This window comes from Pelecanus crispus, chromosome 3, assembly GCF_030463565.1.
Source record: "Pelecanus crispus isolate bPelCri1 chromosome 3, bPelCri1.pri, whole genome shotgun sequence".
In the NCBI taxonomy this organism is placed as follows: Eukaryota; Metazoa; Chordata; class Aves; order Pelecaniformes; family Pelecanidae; genus Pelecanus; species Pelecanus crispus.
The window spans coordinates 34,909,504-34,930,482 of NC_134645.1; the positions used below are offsets into that span (position 1 = coordinate 34,909,504).

The 20,979-nt window shown below is 39.1% G+C and overlaps 1 protein-coding gene across 2 annotated transcripts in view; it reads left to right on the forward strand.

The window, feature by feature from the left end:
* ESRRG (estrogen related receptor gamma) overlaps positions 1–20,979 on the forward strand; it is a 378,341-nt gene that overhangs the window by 140,212 nt on the left and 217,150 nt on the right. The window contains exon 3 of one of the 2 annotated variants that reach the window (XM_075707322.1): positions 3,159–3,217. The exons of the other annotated variant lie outside the window; for it this stretch is intronic. Coding sequence (XP_075563437.1) covers positions 3,159–3,217 — 59 coding nt within the window. The remainder of the gene's footprint in view (positions 1–3,158; positions 3,218–20,979) is intronic. 2 annotated transcript variants of the gene reach the window in all.

Consider the following 20,979-nt stretch of genomic DNA (forward strand, 5'->3'; position numbering starts at 1 on the left):
GTCAGAGTCCCATGTACAATGGCTCAGGATTTCCAAGTCCAAAGACAAACACTATCTAACAGAGAATAGTAGCAATTGTGATTTAAAACCAAAACAACCAAATGAACCAATCCAAACCCCCTATTAGCCATACATGTAAGTTCCCAGACAGTTAGAAGCATGGCTTCAGAGATATAATTCATTATACAGTGTCATAAATAAGACCCTAATATAACACAGGTGGGAATACGATTGCATAGCATCCAAGCCAAGAAAGATGTTCTCATTTGATCTAATATTGCTAACATTATTATTAGTAATATTCTAGCACTTTTTTCCTGATTACTAAGCCACATGTTCTCTTGCATAAGATGCCCTTTTTCTGCTAAAAAAAAAAAAAAATCTTGTAAATTTAAAGGTGTTGGCATCCAACTTTATTTCTCTCTTGTACGTAATAAATTGTGAAGAAATCATGTGAATGACTAAAGCTCTAAAAATACAAATCTAAGTAAGAGGCTGAATCTCTGGGGCCTAGCAGTGGCATGCTGTTGTGCAAGTCTAGCTCTAAGGGCTTCCTTCTGTGCCAATTAACAGTAGATTGGAAAGCCAGGCGACCATGATGGGTTTAGTCCTGTTATCTGTCTCTAACTGCTGCACTGTTCAGAATTGCTGATTTCTCTGCAAAATCATGACAGATGTATTACAGGAAAATGTATTGGTCGAGTAGCTAGTGAGAGAGTTAATGCAAAGGATAATAAGTAGCTAAGGCTATGTCCTCCAGCAGACTTTGATGTGGTTTGATAATATATGGGATGGGTCAATCTGTCCTATTAGCAAATGTAGCCAGTTTATGCTCTACATACAAACTAGAGATTTGATAAAGCACTAAATTAGTTTTCACAAGGTATTAGATGTTCGATACTTAATGGGATCATCATGCTTTTGCTACACTTGGTTAAGATGTGTTCTGTAACAGAAGCATGTGGCAGCATGACATTTCACCAGGAAAGGAAGCGTGTCTTGTGACTGAATCACGAGTCTGGGAATTATAACATCCAGGCATTGCTTGGCTTTTGAATTTCCATGTCTGATTTACCAGAGAGGTTTCTCTTTTCACATCTGCAGAATGGGACGGTGTCCTTTCCTTTTCTTTTTGCCTCCTTGTGAAGCTTAAGCCACCAATGCTTGTAAAGTGTATTTTTTATTCTTTTTTTTTTTTTTTTTTTTTTAACCTTGGATGCAAAGGGTGCAAGTAATTGTAATTCCGTGAAGCTTCGGTTGCATGAGACTAATACTGTCCCGCTCAGTTGGTGCTGGGAAATTCCCTACACTTGACAGCAGAGAATTTACAGGTTCAAGCAAATTTGAATAAACAAACCTTAGTGTAGAGTGTGAAAGGGGAAGTTCAGGGTTTTGATGTAGTGCTCCACAACCGCCCTCTGCCTTCACTCTGTGCTGCTCTTCAACTAGTACTTGAAAGGTGAAGTAAAACCAATAGTTCAGTGAAGCTAGTAACGCTTTTGTACAGCCAGAAATCCATTGGTAAGATACGTGACATGGGGACAACATCCTTGCCTTCACACACTTGCCCCCCTTCTAGTGGTGGGGAACACGGGCGAAGAAAGCAACCTTCCTGGGGCCTCATGGCAAGTCAGTCTGAAACAGGTCCTCGGTGTGAGCATTCCCCTTAGCTGAGCTGGTGTTCGATCCACTAAAGCAGGCTGCTGCTTTGGTTAGCTGGTAAAGCTTTTATAAGCTTGTTTCTTCACTATCAAAGAAAGGGCTGCGAAGTGACCTTTTTTAAGTTCTGTGTTTTTTGTCTTGTTAAATAAAAATCTAAAACTGCTGACAGCCTTGTATGCCCACAGCTACCTTCAGGAAACTATGCTTTAAAACCCATTAAACATTTTGTATTTATCATGCGAGTCTAATTTTTGCTAATGTTATTTTTCCCTGTGTTTACAGATACTGTTCTTAATTACATTTGAAATGCATAATTTTATTTTCTCTAACATCTTACGACTTAACGCAAGTAGCCAGTCCTGAACGACCACGGCCAGGCTTTGCACTTCTCCTAGCGCTAGGGAGACATTCCTACCTTTTTGTGAAATGCAGCAAGAGTGTCATATATAAAATGATCCCGTTTGAAAGGATAGAAGCTGCATCCCAATATAGATCGCAGTGGAAAATGACTCAAAATTACATGACAGCTTCTCCCCCATTTGCCCCCCTCCTTCCCTTTCTCAGCCTGTTTCCCAGTCGGGCTGCAGTAAGAAGTGCGTTGTGTATTGTGACATTTTAGTTTACTGTTACTAATAATCCCTTTGCATCTTTCATTAGCGTGTTATTTATAGGATTGTAAAAGGGCATCGGTACCGCTCCGTCTCTGAGGTGGCGCTGCCGGTGTCCCAAGGACTGAAATGCTTTTTAAAAGCGCTGGGTCACACCCTGGCCCTGGCAGCGGGCTCGTCTAGCTCCGGCAGAAGCCCGTGCCGCGCTTCGGGCTGAAATCCCGCGTTTTAAAACCCGCTGAGGCCAGCGTGGACTTGGGATGCTCGTATAAACAAGAAGACTTTGCCCCATAACTCCTCCTAAGCCTGCACCTGATGAACCGCTCGGAGCTGGAGGGCTGCGTTTTCCCTAATAAATACCTTTTTTTGAACCCACTTGTTAGTCAAGCGTTGTGCACACTAACTACAGCGAGGGCCCTGGGCATAAATTACTCTCGCGTGGCACTGTCTCCGAGCAGCCCCCCAGTTATGGATTACTTTGTTCTCGACTTGACAGGAACATAATTAGAACTGTTGATGAAATCTACCAAATTGTTCCTCCGTGGCCTCAATGGTCAGGAAATTTGGCTGAGTCGTATTTGTCACCGACGTAAAGGCTCTAAACACTTCATATTAACTATGTTATTAATGTGCCCTCTAATCTGTCCGTGAATTGGTAACACTTGGAGTGAGCTTGTGCTCTAATAGCACCTTGTGATGAATACATTGTAATGCTGTTAAAAAGTTTCTGGAGGGTGGGGAGAAAAAAAACCCCACCTTAATAAAAAGCAAACATTTTTAGGTTGTTTCTTTTCTGTGTATGTGCATTTTTGTGTTATACAGTTTTGTTTTGTTTAATTGGAGATTCATTTTAGGCTTTACATTGACAGACCGTTTTCTGTTCTATAGGATTTGCTGACATTTGGGCTGTTTCATTGCCAGAGGAGGCTTTGTGTGTCCCAAAGGAAGTGAGTGATCTGGCCATAACAAATCCTGCCAAAATATTTTAACAGCGTTACGATTTTCTAATGCAATGCATAGTGAATGTGACTAGAAAAGGATGGTGAGTCCACGAAGGGAGTTCGCTCCCTCTCCTCTGCGAAATGTCTGGTGGAACGAGTACGCAGGAGCTGCCGGGGGTGGTGGGAGATGGCAGCCAGCAGCGGCGGGGGGGGTTGGTTTGCCTCCTGAAGTGTATCGCTTCAGACACAGCAAAGGCTCGCGCTTAATCTTTAAGCCAACCTTTCAAATTTTGGTCCTGGTCTTGAACTTTCTGAGAGTCCAAGGTGTTCAGATACAGTGTGTTAGTTATGCTCAATAAGCGCATTTTGGCTGCTGTAATTGTTCAGTAAGTTAAAACATGGAAATCTGTGCTAGGCACAGATGAGAGAGAAGGCTGAAGGTCCTAGAAGTTGACAAGCTGCTGTCTTGGTAAAACAAACTCTTAACCTTCAAAACAAAGGGCGTTCTCATACTTCAGTATGGTTTTGAAGAACACTGAGGTGGCTCTTAACTATGTAAGCAACTGTGCTTAGATAAAGTGTTAGAAAGCAAAAATAAGAGTTTTCACATGTAACGTTCAGGGGGTGAAGGCAATTCTGACAACGGAATGTTTAGCGTAGAGCTGGAAGTATGGGAAAACAATAATTTAGAACCCTGAGCTATTCTCTAAAGCAGCAGGTAAATTAGCTGCTCTTTTTCTAATATTGTGGTGAGGTGCTTGTATTAAATTTAACACCACCCACTCACCCACACCCCCCAAAAAACCCCAAACTGTGGGTAAAGTTAGCATTTAGAAAACAAATTAAAGCCTAAAACCAGCAAGCAGTTCAAAATGTGCTGACTGCAGAATATCAGCCATCATCTCTTGTGTCCTACATACACCATGTTGGATTACTCCGGCAATTAACTTCTGTACCAGGGTAAATTCGTGTTTCTTTGGTCATTTTACATTCACGTACTTAATCATAGAATCATAGAATTGTTTAGGTTGGAAAAGACCTTTAAGATCATCCAGTCCAACCATTAACCTACACTACCAAGTCCACACTAAACCAATCAAGGGCAGTCTAGACTAAACCATGTCCCGAAGTGCCACATCTACCCGTTTTTTGAACACTTCCAGGGATGGTGACTCCACCACCTCTCTGGGCAGCCTGTTCCAATTCTTGACCACCCTTTCCGTAAAGAAATTTTTCCTAATTTCCAACCTAAACCTCCCCTGGCGCAGCTTAAGCCCATTTCCTCTCGTCCTATCGATCGCTAACTAAGAATAAACAAAGTAGCTGACTGTCTGTACCAGCAAGTTTTGCTGACGGGAGGAAGACTAATGAGGAATAGAAGTTGAGCATGACCACAGCTTTGGAAGTTGCTCCACCTGAGCAGATCCTTCCACTTCTACTGAACAGTCCCAAGTTTCTGACTGGGTTGAGCTATTTGCCCCCCGACCTGTGTTGTCAGGTGCTCAGATGGACATAAAGAAAGTCAGGCCTTTCACTATTGATGGTGTTTCCCACTTAGATGTTTCTCTATTTGTTTGTCTTTGAATACGGAACAGAACTGCGAATTCTCATGCTCATCTCCTAAGTCCTCATTTGGTTTTTGCTTGCCTCGCTCAAACTGCTTCTTCCCTGTGGCCACTGTATGTGTTATTTCCTGGGTCCCAGGGGCAACGATGCTGTTACCAATGGGAGGGGAGTGTTAACCTGGGAGTTGGGACTTACTTTGAGACTTCATTTTATCATATTAATATTAGTAAATGAAATGGGAATCTAACTCTCCACCTTTCTCATGCAAATCAATCTATTTCTAGTAATGAGCAATTTAGGTTTGGTTTGGGTTTTTTTTTTTTTTTTTAATATGTAGTTGCCATCTCTGGAAATCAGGATCAGAATTCAGGACGCTCAGATTAGGTGTTAGTGCATACAGATAGTCCGTTGATGACTCTATTATTAGAATAAAGTAGACCAGTACTTTCTCTGGATCTGTTTCTTTTCACTGCTTTGGTTTCTTTTTCTCTTTCAGTTCATCTTGTCTAAGTTTTTCTTCTACTCTTTAATTTCACCCTTTCATTCATTTCTACCAAAGCCATGGGGTCTTGGAGAGCTTTCTAAATAATTAGATCTTGTTACTTATTTGCAGTGTGTTCAAAGCTGAATTACATTTTCTTTTGTCATAGTTTTGTTTTATCACTTTTCTAAATGGGATGTTATTTGGGACATTCTTACCAAAACCATGCTTTATGCTGTCCTGGCTGTACTTCATCTGTCTTTCTAATATGTATTTCCTACTAAAAAATTTTCTTTAAGTGAATGAATATTGTATTACCCTTGAATGTTAACTTGTTTTTTTGTTTTGTGTGGGTGTATTGGCTTTCTTGTTTGTTTTCAATTTCCAGTGGGAATGTCATGATATGCGTTCTGTACACACAGATCTAACGTGTCATTCAGTAGACCAAAATGCTTTATGAGCAGAGCTTAATCCTGATTTCACTTTTTGTTTAAGAGTAGGAAGTAAAATTACTTCTGTAGAAACCAAGGCACTTACTCAAGGGAGAGGTGAGGAACAGGGATTTAATGTCAGAATTGGGCCCTGGAATATTAATTTGATAAAACTGTATGATCTTACAGTGTCAGCTGTAGAGAGCATACGCTAGTAGACACTTGTGTTTAAAACCAGGATTCATAGTTAATCATTCTAAAAAATAGACTTATTACTTAATAACTCTAGGAAAGACTGTTTTCTTTTCCAAATATTTAAATTACTCAGCCGCTTTGTGCATTAAAACCCAATTATAACTTACAGGGTATTTTGAAGAATTTGTAAAGCTATGTCTTTTAGGAACTGTACATAGACTGAGACTTTAGCACAGAGTAGTTCATATTCTTAACTGCATCTATTGGGTTTTTTCTAACAAAATAGGGTTTCAAGAATGTTCATTACCAGACTAGTGAGTACAAATCCCAAACAGCCAGTATGACTTTCAGAACATGCGACATGTCCCCTAAAACTAGTGAACTGAAATCCCAGTGTGGCTAATGAGCTCCAGAATATAGCTTAAAAATACTTTATTTCATTTCTCTAAGAAGGTAATGACCGGGTTAAAGTAAAGGTTTATTCTGTCACCTCTCTTCTGCCACATTACACAGACCGCATGCAAAACATATTCAGAGAGAAGTGAAAATCAAAATGTGCTGCAGGATTTTAGGGAATAAGCTGTACCTGCTATTGAAAGGAAAAGCTTGTTTTAAGCACCACCTTCTTGGTTCTCAGGGCCAACTTAGTACTTGAGCTGGACTGGCATACATCAGTGGCGTTCTCCTTCTGAAAATTGCCTTTCCTCAAAATGCATAAATCCATACTGTTTCTCAGAGTATACAGTAAACCTGATCTGACAGAGTCCAGCTATGATATTGTATGCTACTTGACCCATATGAAATCATGTTTCCAAAAAGTATCATGTCCAAAGCTACAGAATAATCTTTCAGATTACTCGTTTGGATGCTGATTTCTCAGAAACGTATATGTGAATCAGATCACACCAATCTAGGTCAGTAAATGACCGGTGTAATTGTATATAATGCAGTAGCTAGGGAGTGTATTGTAAGTATGAAGACCTAAAAGATGCACATGATGCTAGCTAGCACTGTTACAAGACTACTTACCAAAGGCACCCTTTTTCTGAGCATAGCAGGCTATTTCCACAGCATTACTCACCTGTTGGGAATTAATAGGGTGGTGTTTGGTAAACGTTATATTCCCAGATCAAGGCTTAGCTACCCATGGATAGCAAGGAGTTGGAAAGGAGGTTCATAAAATGGAAAAATCCTACTATAAAGGCCAAGTAAGAGAGACAATAAGATTGCAAAGTCAGAAGCTGCTTCCTAAAGACTACTGTGGGCCCAGGATCCCTATATAGGAAAAAATAAAGCAGTTTGCTTTAACAAAAAGGAATAAAAGGGAGCTAGGCAATTGCTCACCCTTCTCACTCTGTATCTTGCAGTAGAGCTGAAGTTGAGCTTAAGAGCCTGGTGCTTCTCTTCATGAAGAGACTGTGTGAATGAAAGGTCGCAAAGATATTAGGATTTACTAAGTCAAGTCATACTTGTCAATAAGCTTCTCTTGCTAGATATTTAGAGTTCAAGTGCTTGTTTGCTTTAGTTAAGTGCTCTGAAGTGCTTTAAAAAGCATTGGCCCATTTATATAAACAAATAGAGAAACTCACTGATAGTCTTCCTAGTCAGTGTGTTACCCAACGTTTGGATGTCCTTCCCTGGGTCTGAAAAAGATTTGCACTAGCAACTTGTAATACATGACAGCCTTGTTAATGGAGTATTGTATTATATTATTTGATCATAGGCATTGCCTATGTTGAAACACGGTTTCCGTGTCGCACACAACCATGAGGAAACAGAGGGGAGTCAGTAGCTCAGAAACTTATTTATCCAGAACTTAAGTGTGACTTGAGAGGAAAAATAAGCTGGAAACCTGATTTCCTTTTGGAATATTTGCAATAGAGAATTAGTACTTACATCCCTCCCCTATTTTTCTTCCTCTTACTCAGCTATGCTAGCTCAGGAATCTCTCTCAGTGCTGAGAGTCAGGCAACCAAATTTAAACACATTCTCAAACCGTGGAAAAATCCTGTTCACACACGTATGACCACTCACAGAAAGAAGGGAAACTACCAACACTAATTGGTAGTGAAGGTGAAGATTGGGATGGTATTTACATGCTTCCCCACAGTGTTCCCTACCAGTGTTGTAGTGCTTCCTTACCAGTTGTCCTCATGGTAACAGCTGTACCATCACAACATTGCTCTTCTGGAGTAATGTCCTTTAACCTAATGATACTGTTGTGATCCTGAAAGCCTAGGAATGTTGTAAAATCGTATATTGAAAGTTATCCTCTTTTGTAGGTATAAAGGAATAAGCATTATTTGGAGGAATCACTGGATATACCTTATCCGGTAAGGTCAAGGCAGTTAGATCCAGAGGAAAAAGTAACTGAATACCATCAGCAGCTACCCCCCCAAAATGCAGCATAATGTAAAGCAATAGGGTTGTAGCTGGGTGCTATCATAAAACTAAAATGACATCCTTGATTTAAAAAAAAAAAAAAAAAAAGTTTGTCCTAATAATTTTGAGCTGCATGTGTTTTATTTTTACCTACCTCATGTACTGTCTGTGAGATTCAGGGGGTGTCACAAGCAGGTGGATTTAGGGCTGTTGCTAATTTAAACTGCATTTAATAAAATACAAGTTTGAGATATCTTACAAATCGGTGAATGTGGCATAGTTTGAAGATTGCTTTTGTCAAGTTTGATTAGCTTGAAGAGAAACCTTTTCTAAATATTGGTTGTGAGATTAATCAGGCAATGTAAGACCTTGAATTATTCCTCATCACAGGAAAACAACATAATATATTATCTCATTTGATGACTGGGAAAATGTAAGTTTTGAGGATTTAAAATTTGTGTTTTAAAGATTGGACCCAAGGAAAGACTTTCAGGCTCTTCTTTTTTTTTTTTTTTTTTTTTTTTTTTTAAATTGACTTGTAATTTTCCATATTATACCTCACTTTCTATAACATATTCCCATATTACAAGCTGATAGTACCAACATCATTACATTGAAGGATGTTCTCATTATTGACTCCATTCTCAATTAATTATAAGTTTGTCATGTTTTAATGAGTAGGATTAAACTTTCATATTCCAAATATGTCTCGCGTAGCTTGCTTAGAAATTTTCTAAAGAAGGTGGTTGAACCATTTCTCTGAGTACGAGGAAACAAAATATTCCTTGCGCACATTAAAAAGCATTTACCATATTTACAAACACTTGTAGAAAAGCTTTAGTAGCTCTGTGCTTTGGAATGAAGTATTGAAATTTGGGCAAAAGCTTTCCTGTTCTTTTCTAGCCTTCTCTGTCACAGTTATCTTCACTAAAATAAAGACTCATATAGGCATGAGTTATGTCCTGTAAAATACAGGATGGCAGAGGGAAGAGTAGCACTGATGTGTTCCAGGCATACCCTAATTTCACTGGGTGCTCTTTATTCCTCTTTAATAAATCCCTGCTTCCTTCTATAGCCTTTTTTTTTCCCCTCTCCCCCAAAAATGAAATTATACTTTTCCTTAATTGCCCTGTCTTTTAAAACTGTGGTATGTTTGCAGCAAAGCTGCTGCCACCTGTGCCTTTGGATTCAGATTTTGTCCAATGCAGCTCTGTGGGGCATCTTGTCAGGCTTTCTCTCCAAAGTTCAGTGTGCATTACTAGACCTTGTTTATTCATCATGTTTTCTAGCAGAAGTTTGATGTTTGTTTGTCTTTTATTTCCTTATACAACTTAACACCTTTCTTACTAGTACAGATCAAATTCTTTCTAAGAATGCTTATTCTTCTGCTTATATGCCTGCAAAATATACAAACAGGATGGATGCATTCTAGCCCCGTTGTTGCTGGACTGTTCCTGCTGATTTTCAGTATGGTTATGATTTTTTTTCCCTAATCTATCAATAATAATTAGATACCTGTAAGCAATAAGCACCAATAAGTTTGGACTCTGTGTCGGTAGATGGGCATCACAATATGGGCAGGTACTGGCGTATCGGCTGCATAAATCACAGCAGGTTCTTAACAAAAAGAAAACCTTTCATTAAATGTGTTTTACATTGCCTGTTTAGTCCGTATCCAATTAAAAGAGTAACCTTGCCATTTGAATAGCAATGTCAACTGATATTACAGTTTGGCTAACAACATATGAGCATGATTTGAAGGGGTTTGGATCAGCATGTGCCTCACCAGGTAGAAACCCAAAGTCCTGGTAAGTGCTCAGCAGCAATCTACACCCCAGGCCATTCCTCATGAGACCCGTTACTACAAATAGCACGTAGCTACATTTGGGTATTCAGGTTTCGACAGGATGTGGCTGCTCTTTCTCACTTACCAGATGGCTTTCCATGTACCATCACCTGTCCTAGTGCTCCTTCGCCTCACTAACAGAGTTGTGACAAGAACTGTCGTGATGGTTGTGAAAGCTGCTTTCTGCATGTGGCCACCGTAATTATCACATACAGGCGCATTTATTTAGCAAGTCCACGTGTATATTATTGATGCAAATGTCGTATGTTTGGGTACATTCATTTTATATCTAACCCATCTGTGGCATTGATATTCTGCAGCCTAATCATAGAGTTAAACCTGTGTAAAACCCACTTGATCTCAAGATCAGGCTTTGTATGTCTGTGTGACATGGTATGAATTTCTTCATACTCCTGTTTGGAGGAACATCTATAACTCAGTTGCGGCTTTGCACTACTTGAAAGTAATTCAGTAATCTCATGCATGGCAATGGAAGTTTTATACTACACCTCCCCATCACCCATCCTCGCGCACATTTTCTACATGTATCATTATTATCATCAGCATCTGTCTTTTGAGTGATGATTTATTCGTCTCTAGGTCTCTGTCCCTTTATACAATACTAGATCTAAAATTACATCTGTCTACAGAGAAATGTGTGATCTCAGAGATTTAATACTGGTTTCAAAATTTTATTGCCAATAACTAAATGTGAAATAGCTTTAAATTAACCAGTAATTATTTAGAATGAAGTAGGAAAGGGTTAAAAAAAAAAAATTACAGGGGAAAAAAAAAATCCCTTTCCCAGGCAAACTGGCCCCCTCCTTCCAACAAAGCTGTTGCAGGAGGTTTCAATGGTATGAATAAATGTATTTCTTTTAACACTTTTGTTGTTTAAAATGCTATTGTTTCATCTGAGGTGTGAGGAGATGTGCTAACCTTGTCAATGTGGGTGCAGTAGAGCAGAAATGATAACTGTATATACTTTTTAACAAAAATATTGAGTGTGTGTGTGAGAGAGAGAGAGAGAGAGAGAGACAACTTATTTAAATCCTGAATACAGTCAGACCTCATATGCATTGTTAAAAAAAAGCCCTAAAGAATTGCATATGGATTAGGGGGATGAATATTCTATTATTTCAGTCTGTTCTGCTGATCTTCTTATTGTGACTTTGCGCTTCAGAAATCTGCCAGGAATTTGGCTTTGCTGTACTAGGCAGTAATTTTAAATGTGTATCAAGCACTTGATAGTGTATGATTTGCGTGCTGTTGCATTCCCATTCCCTAAATTTTCCACCAATTTATTACTTTTTTCATACTGTTTTAATATTTCAGGATGATGAATATATACAGCATCATTAAAGGTAAATAAAAAATGCATGAAATTAAAAAATGGAATATTAGATGTTTCTTTGCTGTAATCCCTAGGTCCAATAGGAATGAAATGTCTCTGTTCTGTCAAGTAATCCCTAAACATGATTAGGGACCTTGTAGTTTCCACATAGCCCACATAATATTTGTATCATATAAGCCTATTTATGTAAGGTTTGAGTAAAAGTTGTTATTAGAAGACCTATAAACCTATTTTACAATTCAAAAAGATATGCTTGCCTCTTAATCTCCCTACTTTTATTATTTTGCTGGAGATGGCAATACGTCCTTAATTCATTTTTCAGAATTCTGTTACATCTTTTGGGTACTTATATCGTGCATTAACGATCCCGATGAAATGTATTTTTAAGACAGAGGACCGAGTTCAACAGTTCATCTACTTGTGTAGCATCTCCTTAAATCCGCGCTGGAAGGGACATGCACCTCTTTCTAGGTCTCTTCTTCGATGTCCGGGTTTAATCTGAACTGGGGGTCCGGGAGATGTAGAGATTGGTTTTCTGATTTTGGGGAAAGGGAGATGGAAAGAGAGAGAGGGGATTAATTTTATCTGTTTAACTCGTGTGATAATATATTACTAGTGATGTAGGCGCTTCTGGCAGCATCACAGAAAGTTTTAGAAATCAGCTTTTGATTTGATCAGCCAGTAGCACAGATTTAGGGAGAAAAAGCTAGAAACAAGGAAAACGGGGAAAGTTTTGAATGACAAACGAGTAAGATGGGAGAGACCATAGCTGTTTCCAGTTCAGTTTCATTATTTCCTCCTGTGACACAGTAGTGCTGGGGATGCAACAACCCAACACTTCCCATTCCCTGCCTCAGCTTCTTGCCTGGGCAGCAGAGATGCTCGTAGTTCCATCTTGTATGTTGTTAGGCTGAATTCATTAATGTTCAGAGGTATTCAAGTTCCATGGTGACACAAGGAAGATCAGTAAATAAAAACAGTAACTTACATGGTTTGAGTAGACATTCACTAAGAAAATATTTTCAAATGATAGCTGGGGTCAGCTGTGGCAATTCTGCATTTCCCATAAGGAAATTTGAAATTATATTAACCTTGGGCTATCTACTCAAAAAAAAAAAAAAACAAAACCCAAAACCCTGTGGAAATACACCTGTATTGCTTCCACACTGCACTGAAATTTTACTTTTATTTCATTTTCGGCAGTTAGGGTGGCATTTGAGCAATAGCTCTATTCTTGTATTTATGAACTGAGAGAAGCAAAACTGCTCACTGCTGAGCCCAGGGATCGTCCTCCAGGAAAACTGAGATCAATAACTGTTATCAAGTCTTCATTTATAGGGAGTGTTAAATGACCGCAAAGCCCTGATGTTCATCAATTAATAGGGTGCGCTTAAAACCGGGCTATGTGCCCCCCCACCCTACCATAGTCAGAACTTTTGATCTTTGCTGTAATTTTAAACAGTCACTTTCAGTTATTACAATTTCTTTTTAGCTGGACGTACTGTATTATGGCGGTGCCAGTAAGTTAAAGGTAAGCCGCATCTTCCCTCGCCAACCTCTTCCTTCCTGCTAGCAATGGAAGGTAGGAATGAGATGATGATACTTGAGGCTCATTTTATGATCCAAAGCAGGGAATTGCAAAAATAAGCGTGTTGGTACTCGGCAAGAAGGCGTGTGCACACCCCAACCGGAGCGGAACAAACCCTGAAAACGGAACATAAAAGCCTGATGCGCAGGATGCATTTTGAGATGTCTTTATTGCCTTAGTTTAAGTGGAAAAGCAAGATTTGGAAAAGAGAGAGCTTAACTTAACAAAATAATATTATGCTTTCAATCCTTAAAATGAATGAATTATTTGGATACTTAGCGGTATAATGTCTTTGAATAATGCTGGTACTTAAGATAGAAAAAATGATATTGTGAATGTGCTGTGTTTGCCTCTTATGATGTTTTTACCAATTTGGCATTTATGGGAAGCAATATCATTGTTGCAAAGTTTCCAAATTGCTTTTTACACAAATCCGCAGAAATTAAATCTCCTCCTCGTTATGAAAATGAAGTGATGTCTTGAGACACTGGTATATTAGCACAAGTCTGTGGAGACAATAAGCCCAATTCTGCTTGCAGTTACTGTGTGTCCACTTTTAATAGCTCTAAGAAGCTATGTTAGGTATAGGTTATTGCATGATAAAGTAAATAAGCATATGCTTAAGTATAGCATGTGAGCAGTAGCAGAGTCGTCTCATAGGACCGCTTGTGCTTAAAGTTAAGCCCACACCTGACCGTTTCCATGGTGAAGAATATAGACCACAACGTGGAGTAGTGTGTGATACAGGAATAATGGCAAATTATGTAAATTGTGAGCCTTCAGAGAGAAGGAACATCACAAATCAATTTCAAGCTCAAAGAAAATAATGTGAATACGAATTGGTGTAGGCCAGGTGAAGATTTCGGGAGACGGCATACCATGGGGTGCAATGCAGATTGGGCCAATTGTGGACGTCTTCAGCAAAAGCATGCTGGCCTTATTCTGGTTTTTATTCAGAACAGCTTCAGGAAAGGCCGCAGATTTTGTCTGAGAGGTGGGAAAATACAGTGGTACAGGTTGTACTACCACAAAAAAAAAAAAAAGACAAGGCATTTAGTAGAAACATATTTTGAATAGCAGTAGTGCTGAGCTCTGAACGAAGGCGCTCGGTGAGAACTGTGCCTGGCTGGCGAGCGTTTTGCTGGGTCCTCCCCAAAACCCTGCTCGGCCATAGCTGCCGACAAAGGTCGCATCAGCAGCGCTGCCGCGGGGAGCAGCACCTGGATGTCTGAGGGACTTTTGCCGTGTTTGTAAGAGGCAGTCTAACACCCCAGCCCCTTTCCCCAGCCCCTCGGACTGCACAGCTTGGTGCATATCAGAAGAGAATAGATGCAACGCGGGTTGGAAGAGAGACCCAGTTCATGGACGGTCCAGGTGAGTGGCGAGCCACCGTTTAGTGGGGCGCGATGCAGAATTATTTTAACTGAGAACCATAATGGGTCTTCATAGCTGAATTTAAACCACATAAAAGTGCTGTATGTGATGCATTTAAATTCACTGGCAGAATTAAGGCAAGGCTAAGGCAAGTGCGTGATTGATTTTTACAAATACAAATGAATCTAATAGATGGAGGAAAGCAAGATGGATCAAATTTTAAGACCTGGGAGCTGATTTACCTACATCAGATGTTTAATGGGATGCTTAATTTGATTGCTTCTCCAAAAACTACTCACAATAGTCAAGCCACTGACTAAATGTCTGCGTAATCAAGGCCTCTGCGTGCATCTACATCTTGATTTCCATGTACAAATAACCAGCAATTAATGCTGCTGATTGATTGCAGGGAATGGTTTGAGGTTCAAAATGGCAACCCCAGAGTTTTGGGGGTCTTTTAGCATTATTTCACTATGTTTTTAGAAGTGACTATAGATAGACTTATGCAAGTCTATGCAAACAAAAGTGTTTCAACTCAAGCTGCAGAAGGTTCTTCATGGCTATAGCTAGAAAACATCTCTCTTCAGTAGGGTTAAAAGCTTTTAATTGTGAGAGTTAGGCTCTCTAACCAACATATTATAACCAACATATTAGCCCGCTTCTGTGTAGCCTAAAGGTCCCATTAGGTGGGTCTATATTTCCATATTAAAAAAAAAAAAAAAAAATCAAGAAAGATGTTTGAAAGGAATGACAAGAGCAGCTGTATGTATGTTGTAGCAATCACAAGGCACCGTATACTTTCTTCTTCTTTCTCAGGATTGAACACATTTCTGAGTGGAAAGTCAGCAATCACTATTGGCACCCTTTTTAATTTTAATCTGTCTTATTGTAATTTATATGAAGGATATTAGAATATTGGACTGAGATTCTTGAAAATACTGGTGCTTCCTCATTATTTTTACTGTAGTATTTCTACAGTACTGAATTATCACTTACATTAAGTCTTTTTATTTCCCATGGCACAGCTACAACTACTAAAATTAAGGGTGTTATGCTCACAGTCCCTTACACCACTCATTCTACTATGGGCAAACTTTTGCTGTTTTCTCATAGTAACCTTTACAGTGCAACGATAAACATTATTCCTGTTTTAATGACTCCCAAATAATGTCATATTTAAATGAAATGCAGTTTGCCTCAGCAGGGTTCTTTGAATTTATGAGCATTTTTGTCCCATATCCTACAATAATGTGACAAATATTATTTGCATTTTTACTGTTTTCTTGAATACTTTTAAACACCCATTTTTAGGAGACTTCAGTTTGCTTTTGAACGTATTTGAATGCATTTTTAGCTATCACCAAGCTTAAAATAGGAACCCTTTTTTCAGCTTATCTTTATTAAACACCTGTAAAAATCAGTGGTATTTCTTTTTTCTTATGAAGCTTTCTTCCTTTAACGAATGCCAGAAATGCTGCACAGTTTATTCTAGTATGGGCTTCTTTTCTTGGCAGTAATGGGCAGTAAATGGTCTGGTAATGTCTGTGCCATACACACAGACATTTACCGACCTGAATGTCATAAACAGAAACTTGAAATTGTAATGTCATGCATCTGATCTTTAACTATAATCAATTAATATGAGAACTTTTAGGCAACTTTTAGAAAATATTATCCAGAATAAAGTCTTAAAAATTGATCATTCTGTACAAATGACCATGCTTGCAATAAACCTGTGATCTAAAGAGTAGGTGGCTGGGCATGACAGTGACCAATTAATTATGTTTTCTTATTGAATATTCACTTTGCATTTTTTAAAGCCACAGACTTTTTTTGTTGTGGGGTTTTATGGTGTTTGGGGGGCAGGGAGGGGGAGGTGTTGTTTGGGGGTTTTTTAGATAGATACTTATTTTACAAGGCATTTTATTATTTGGCGCCTTCATAACCTAAAGGTGGAGTAGCAGCTTAATCTTGCTGTTCTTGGAGGCAGATGTTCCAGTGATTTCACAGAGTTCTTTGTCTTGGCTGGGTTAAGTTTGCTGGTTCTCCTTTGGGGTTGGTTTTTGGTTTTGTTTTTTTTTTTTTAAAAATAGAATGAAAATTGTCTAATAATTTTTAAGGCAATGTTTCATGTGTTGAATCAAATAAAAGAAAAATCAATCAAAGTAATTCTTGAATCTCTGTACAATCATACTAAGACCTCTCTAATTCTCTAAGATTCACAGGAGTCAGCGAGAAGGTTTCTTTGTTGGTGGTGCAAAAATAACTTCTGTGTATGTTTTTGTGGTCAAAAAACCCAGCCAAACACCCTGTAAAGAATTTTGCAAGTTAAACGAAATTGTTTACAATAAGATTGCGGTCACTCACTGGTCTCCATTTGAGTGCTGTGCTAGACGCCGGTTAAAATTAGACCTCCTTAATGGACTAATGAGGGAAGGTAGGAGTAGAAACAAGAAAAAGATGACAAAAGTAAATATGCTTGTAAATAAGGAAATGACACGTTTGCTTTTGTGGCCTTTGATCAAGCCCAGGAGTTTATTTCCAAAGGACATTGCCGGATGCTTGGGAAAGGAACGGCCACCCAGCGTAATTGGAAAGGGGGAAGGTCTGTAGCACGCCGGCTGCTGCTGCTCCTGCCTCTCTGATAAGATTGTAAGAGTTGCCAATATCAGTATTCAGTCTTGTAGCGTGTCAGGGCGCTTTCATGTGAACTGAACTGAACTGTCTGCGCGCGCTCTCTTCCCGCTCTCCTTCCCCGGCGCTCGTCGTCGCATTGAAGTCAGGGGAGAGGAAAAAAAGATTTGAGGATCGCCCAATTTGTTCTGACATAAAGAGATGCTTAGCTCTGTGAAAGGTGGTGGAGGCAGAGTGCCTGACTGACATTTCAACAGGCTGTCTGCTGGGATTGCTCACTTCATGTCCCTTCAAATTCCTGCTGTGTCCTGCGCGAGTGCTCTTGTCTAATCTTCACAGCAAGAGCACCAAGAGTCCCCTGGGCTTCGGTGCTCAACACCTTGTTAGATGGGGCGTACGGTGCCGTAGCTCCTGCTTTTGTACTTGCTCTTGCTCTAATGTTTCAGGCTTGTTTCAAGTCCAAATTTTTTTTTTTTTTTTGTAAGGGATTTGCTAAAATAACAGTGTGTATCTCCTAATCACTTTGGTGTTTTCTCGGCAGTGCTAGATTCGGGTGATACCAGGTAGAAACACACGGAGGGAAAGAAAATAAAAGACCCCAGTAAGTCAAAGCTTTAAGCAGCATTCTGTGCTTTTGTTTTTAAATGAAGATGCATTGACCTGCTTTGGCTGGTTTAGAAAACAGATGAGAGAAAATGCTCATTGAACAACCAACGGGAGGTATAACATGTTGCTAATAAAGCTAAGACAGTGTCTGATCAGGAATGCCGAACTCCATACCAGGGGCTGCAGGGAAGTTTAGCTGTTGAGCGTTTGTTTGCTTTTATGATTCTGAACACGTTGTGATACGTTCTGGCATGCCACATCGTGTTACATCACGTCAGGTCAGCCCGTGATGCTGAAAAACACTAAGAACATGAATTAATGAGAGCTAATGCTCACCTCTGATTGTGGGAGCATTATCAGGTACCATTTTTAGCCACAGTTCCTATCCAGATTCAGTCCTAAAGCAGAGCTGATATTAAAGATATATGTATTATGTTTTTAATAGATAGATATGTTATTTTTTCATTGGCCTTCTCAAAATACATTAATTAGTGGGTGTTGTTTAATCCTTGTTAAGCCATTAAAAATAATCTGTGTACTGTACTCATGGTCCTTCTTTACATCTTTCTAAAGGCACTTCTTTTCTTTGAGTGTGTTATTGCTGGTGACAAAAAGCTGAATGGTATTGTCCTCTCTGCTTCCTGCAGATCTGGGGTCCCTGTACTGTTATCCCAGAAACACGTTGCACAGATTTCCTAACATATGGTTGCTCATGAATGCTTGCCGCTGTTTAAATTTCCCCTCAATTTCAAATTATAAATAAATATCTCTTAATATGTATGTCATCCTGAGGTGGAGTCATGTGTCTCACTGGGTAAGAGATTTCTAATGTAAGCTCGTATTCCTAGACAAACTTTTCAAACTTGGGTGCCTAAAGCTGAACCCTCCTCCCTCCCAAAATGCAAGGACAGCTAGACAAAAACACTGATTGTGAAACGCTGTGTGGTTTCCTTCAGCCAGCAGGTGAAGTCACGTGTTCTGTTTGCTAGGGATCAGAAAGGACTTCTTTTCCTACAATAGATGGGACAGGTGGATATTAAAACAAAAAATTTTCTTCATTTCTGTAGCATCTATAGCACAGAAGAGCTAAACATATGTTAGTGCACTGTCACAGTTGAAGTAAGCAGGGAGTTAACTAGTAAGCTTTTTGCTGTAGGCAAGGGCCAGATGACATCAGAAAGTTTTAAAAGGTGGTTCAGTGAATCTCGGACACTCGGGAAAAGACTCACACATACATAAGGATCAGATCTCTTTACCTGTTACCCAGAATGACTAATAACTGGGCCCATGCTGTAGCAGATATAATTGATGCCTGGATCGTATTTATGTAAGAGCTGCTGTCATGCTTCATTCCCATTTCAATGTGTCTGTCTTCATTTTGCCTATGAGTTGGAGTCAGCGCAAGCAATCATTAGCATCCCTTAAAATACATACAAAGGAATCACGATGTCTGACACTTTCACTGGGAGAACATTATGGGTGTACTCTGGCACATATAGCCTGATTCTGTCAGCTACTGAGATGACAGTTGGTGTGTGTACTGTGCAAATTCATAAGAGAAAAGGCTTTTTTGGAGGAGGCCCAGGCAGGTGGAGGGGGCATCTCATCATGGGGCATTTGGAAAAGAGGATACCAAGGCGATAGTGCCAGTTGTGTCCGTCTTAATTGCTCAGGTATCCCAAACTCCTGCAGACATTTCACTACAAAGCAGCACATTGACAAAACGTCTCCGTACTTCAGGCTGTGGTCCAGCAGTTTGTGATATATGTCTAATTTAAACGTGAATAATCCAAGAGATGCTCGGGGGGCAAGTCATGTGTAGTGTTATGCGTATGTAGTGATTTACTGGATTAAATGCTAAGCAAAAGCGGTTTGCTCCCCAGCAAGTAGGTAGCCAGTGCATGCGAGATGTTCGGAGGTACACATGGGCAAATGTGTGTTTGTGTGCGTGCCTACAGGCTTTCTCCCTTCCTATTTGCTTTTGTGTGTGCACACATATTATTATATAATATTTCATCAAGAATTTAATTTTTATAAAATTTGAACTTGTCTGTAGAAGTTTACCAGTACAAGCCTGCACTGCTAACTCAGGTTGATTGTTTCCAAACAGCTGGTTACAGAAGTTACCATCAATTTTACAGAAGTTGCATTTATTTAAAAATTGACTTAAAAGACAGTAAATGACTTAATGACTCATTAAATCAATTTAAAAATTGACTTAATATAATGAGTCACTTAATGTACTTTAAGCTATAGAAAGACACCCAATAAAAAGAAGGGAAAAGAAAAAAAAAAAAAAGCTTGACAGGCAGTTGTAGCTTAGTATCCTGATTTATTTTTTGTTCAGAATAAAATGGTCTGATTACCAAAAGTGGATGCAGAGACATCTACCTGAGTATTATGAAATACGCAGGTAGCAAAAGCACCACCGTAAAGCAAGGGGCCAGATGTTACTGAAATATTTCCCTGACTTTTGTATCAATAAGTGACATTTACAATAATGCTTTAGCTGGGAGATGTTTAGTTGTGTACCTGGGTACTGTTAATTTACTAATATTGAGTAACTGTTCTATATGTCCCTAGATTTGTTGAACATAATGTCTATATGTTAAACAGTTTTCTATGGTATTTAAAAATTGACATTTCAAAGAGTGTAATAGCATAATGAAATGTAAACTGAAAACAGGAATGAGTTAATTAGACTAATGATCCCTTGACTCCTTTATTAGCCAGCTCTTTAGAAATTGGGATTAGCTTTGTTTTCTCTGCTGAATAAAGACAGGAAGGATGATGTTGATTCTAGTAAATGACAGGACCAGAAGAAATGAGTGTTTTCCTGTTTGTGGTAGGTTTCATCTTTTAAGATAAAAATTTAGCTTTCCTGCATGCATACCTAATTTTATTACACCTTGAGTTTGGCTCAGATTGGAAGAGAGAAATCAGGAAAATAACTTAGGAATGCCTACTGATTTCATACCTTGATTTTAAAGGTGATCCACTCTGTCATTTCAGGACTTGAAACTTTGTGATTCTTTGTGCGAACATGGGGTAGACCGGGTTTGAATTTAAACAAAGTCTTCAGAAAAGGCAAGCTTGACAACTTTTTGATCTAGGTTTTGAACACAACTTCTCCTTTCTATAGGAGAGTGATTTACATGTTTCTCTTGCTTTTAAGGGCTATCAAGAAGCATGAGAATTATCTCTATAGTGGTTTGGACCAAGCATGCACAGAGAAACAAAATCATTTTTACGACGAATAGGAGGATTCGTAAGTCAGCAGCTGTTCGTGAAACATCATTAAAACTTCCAGT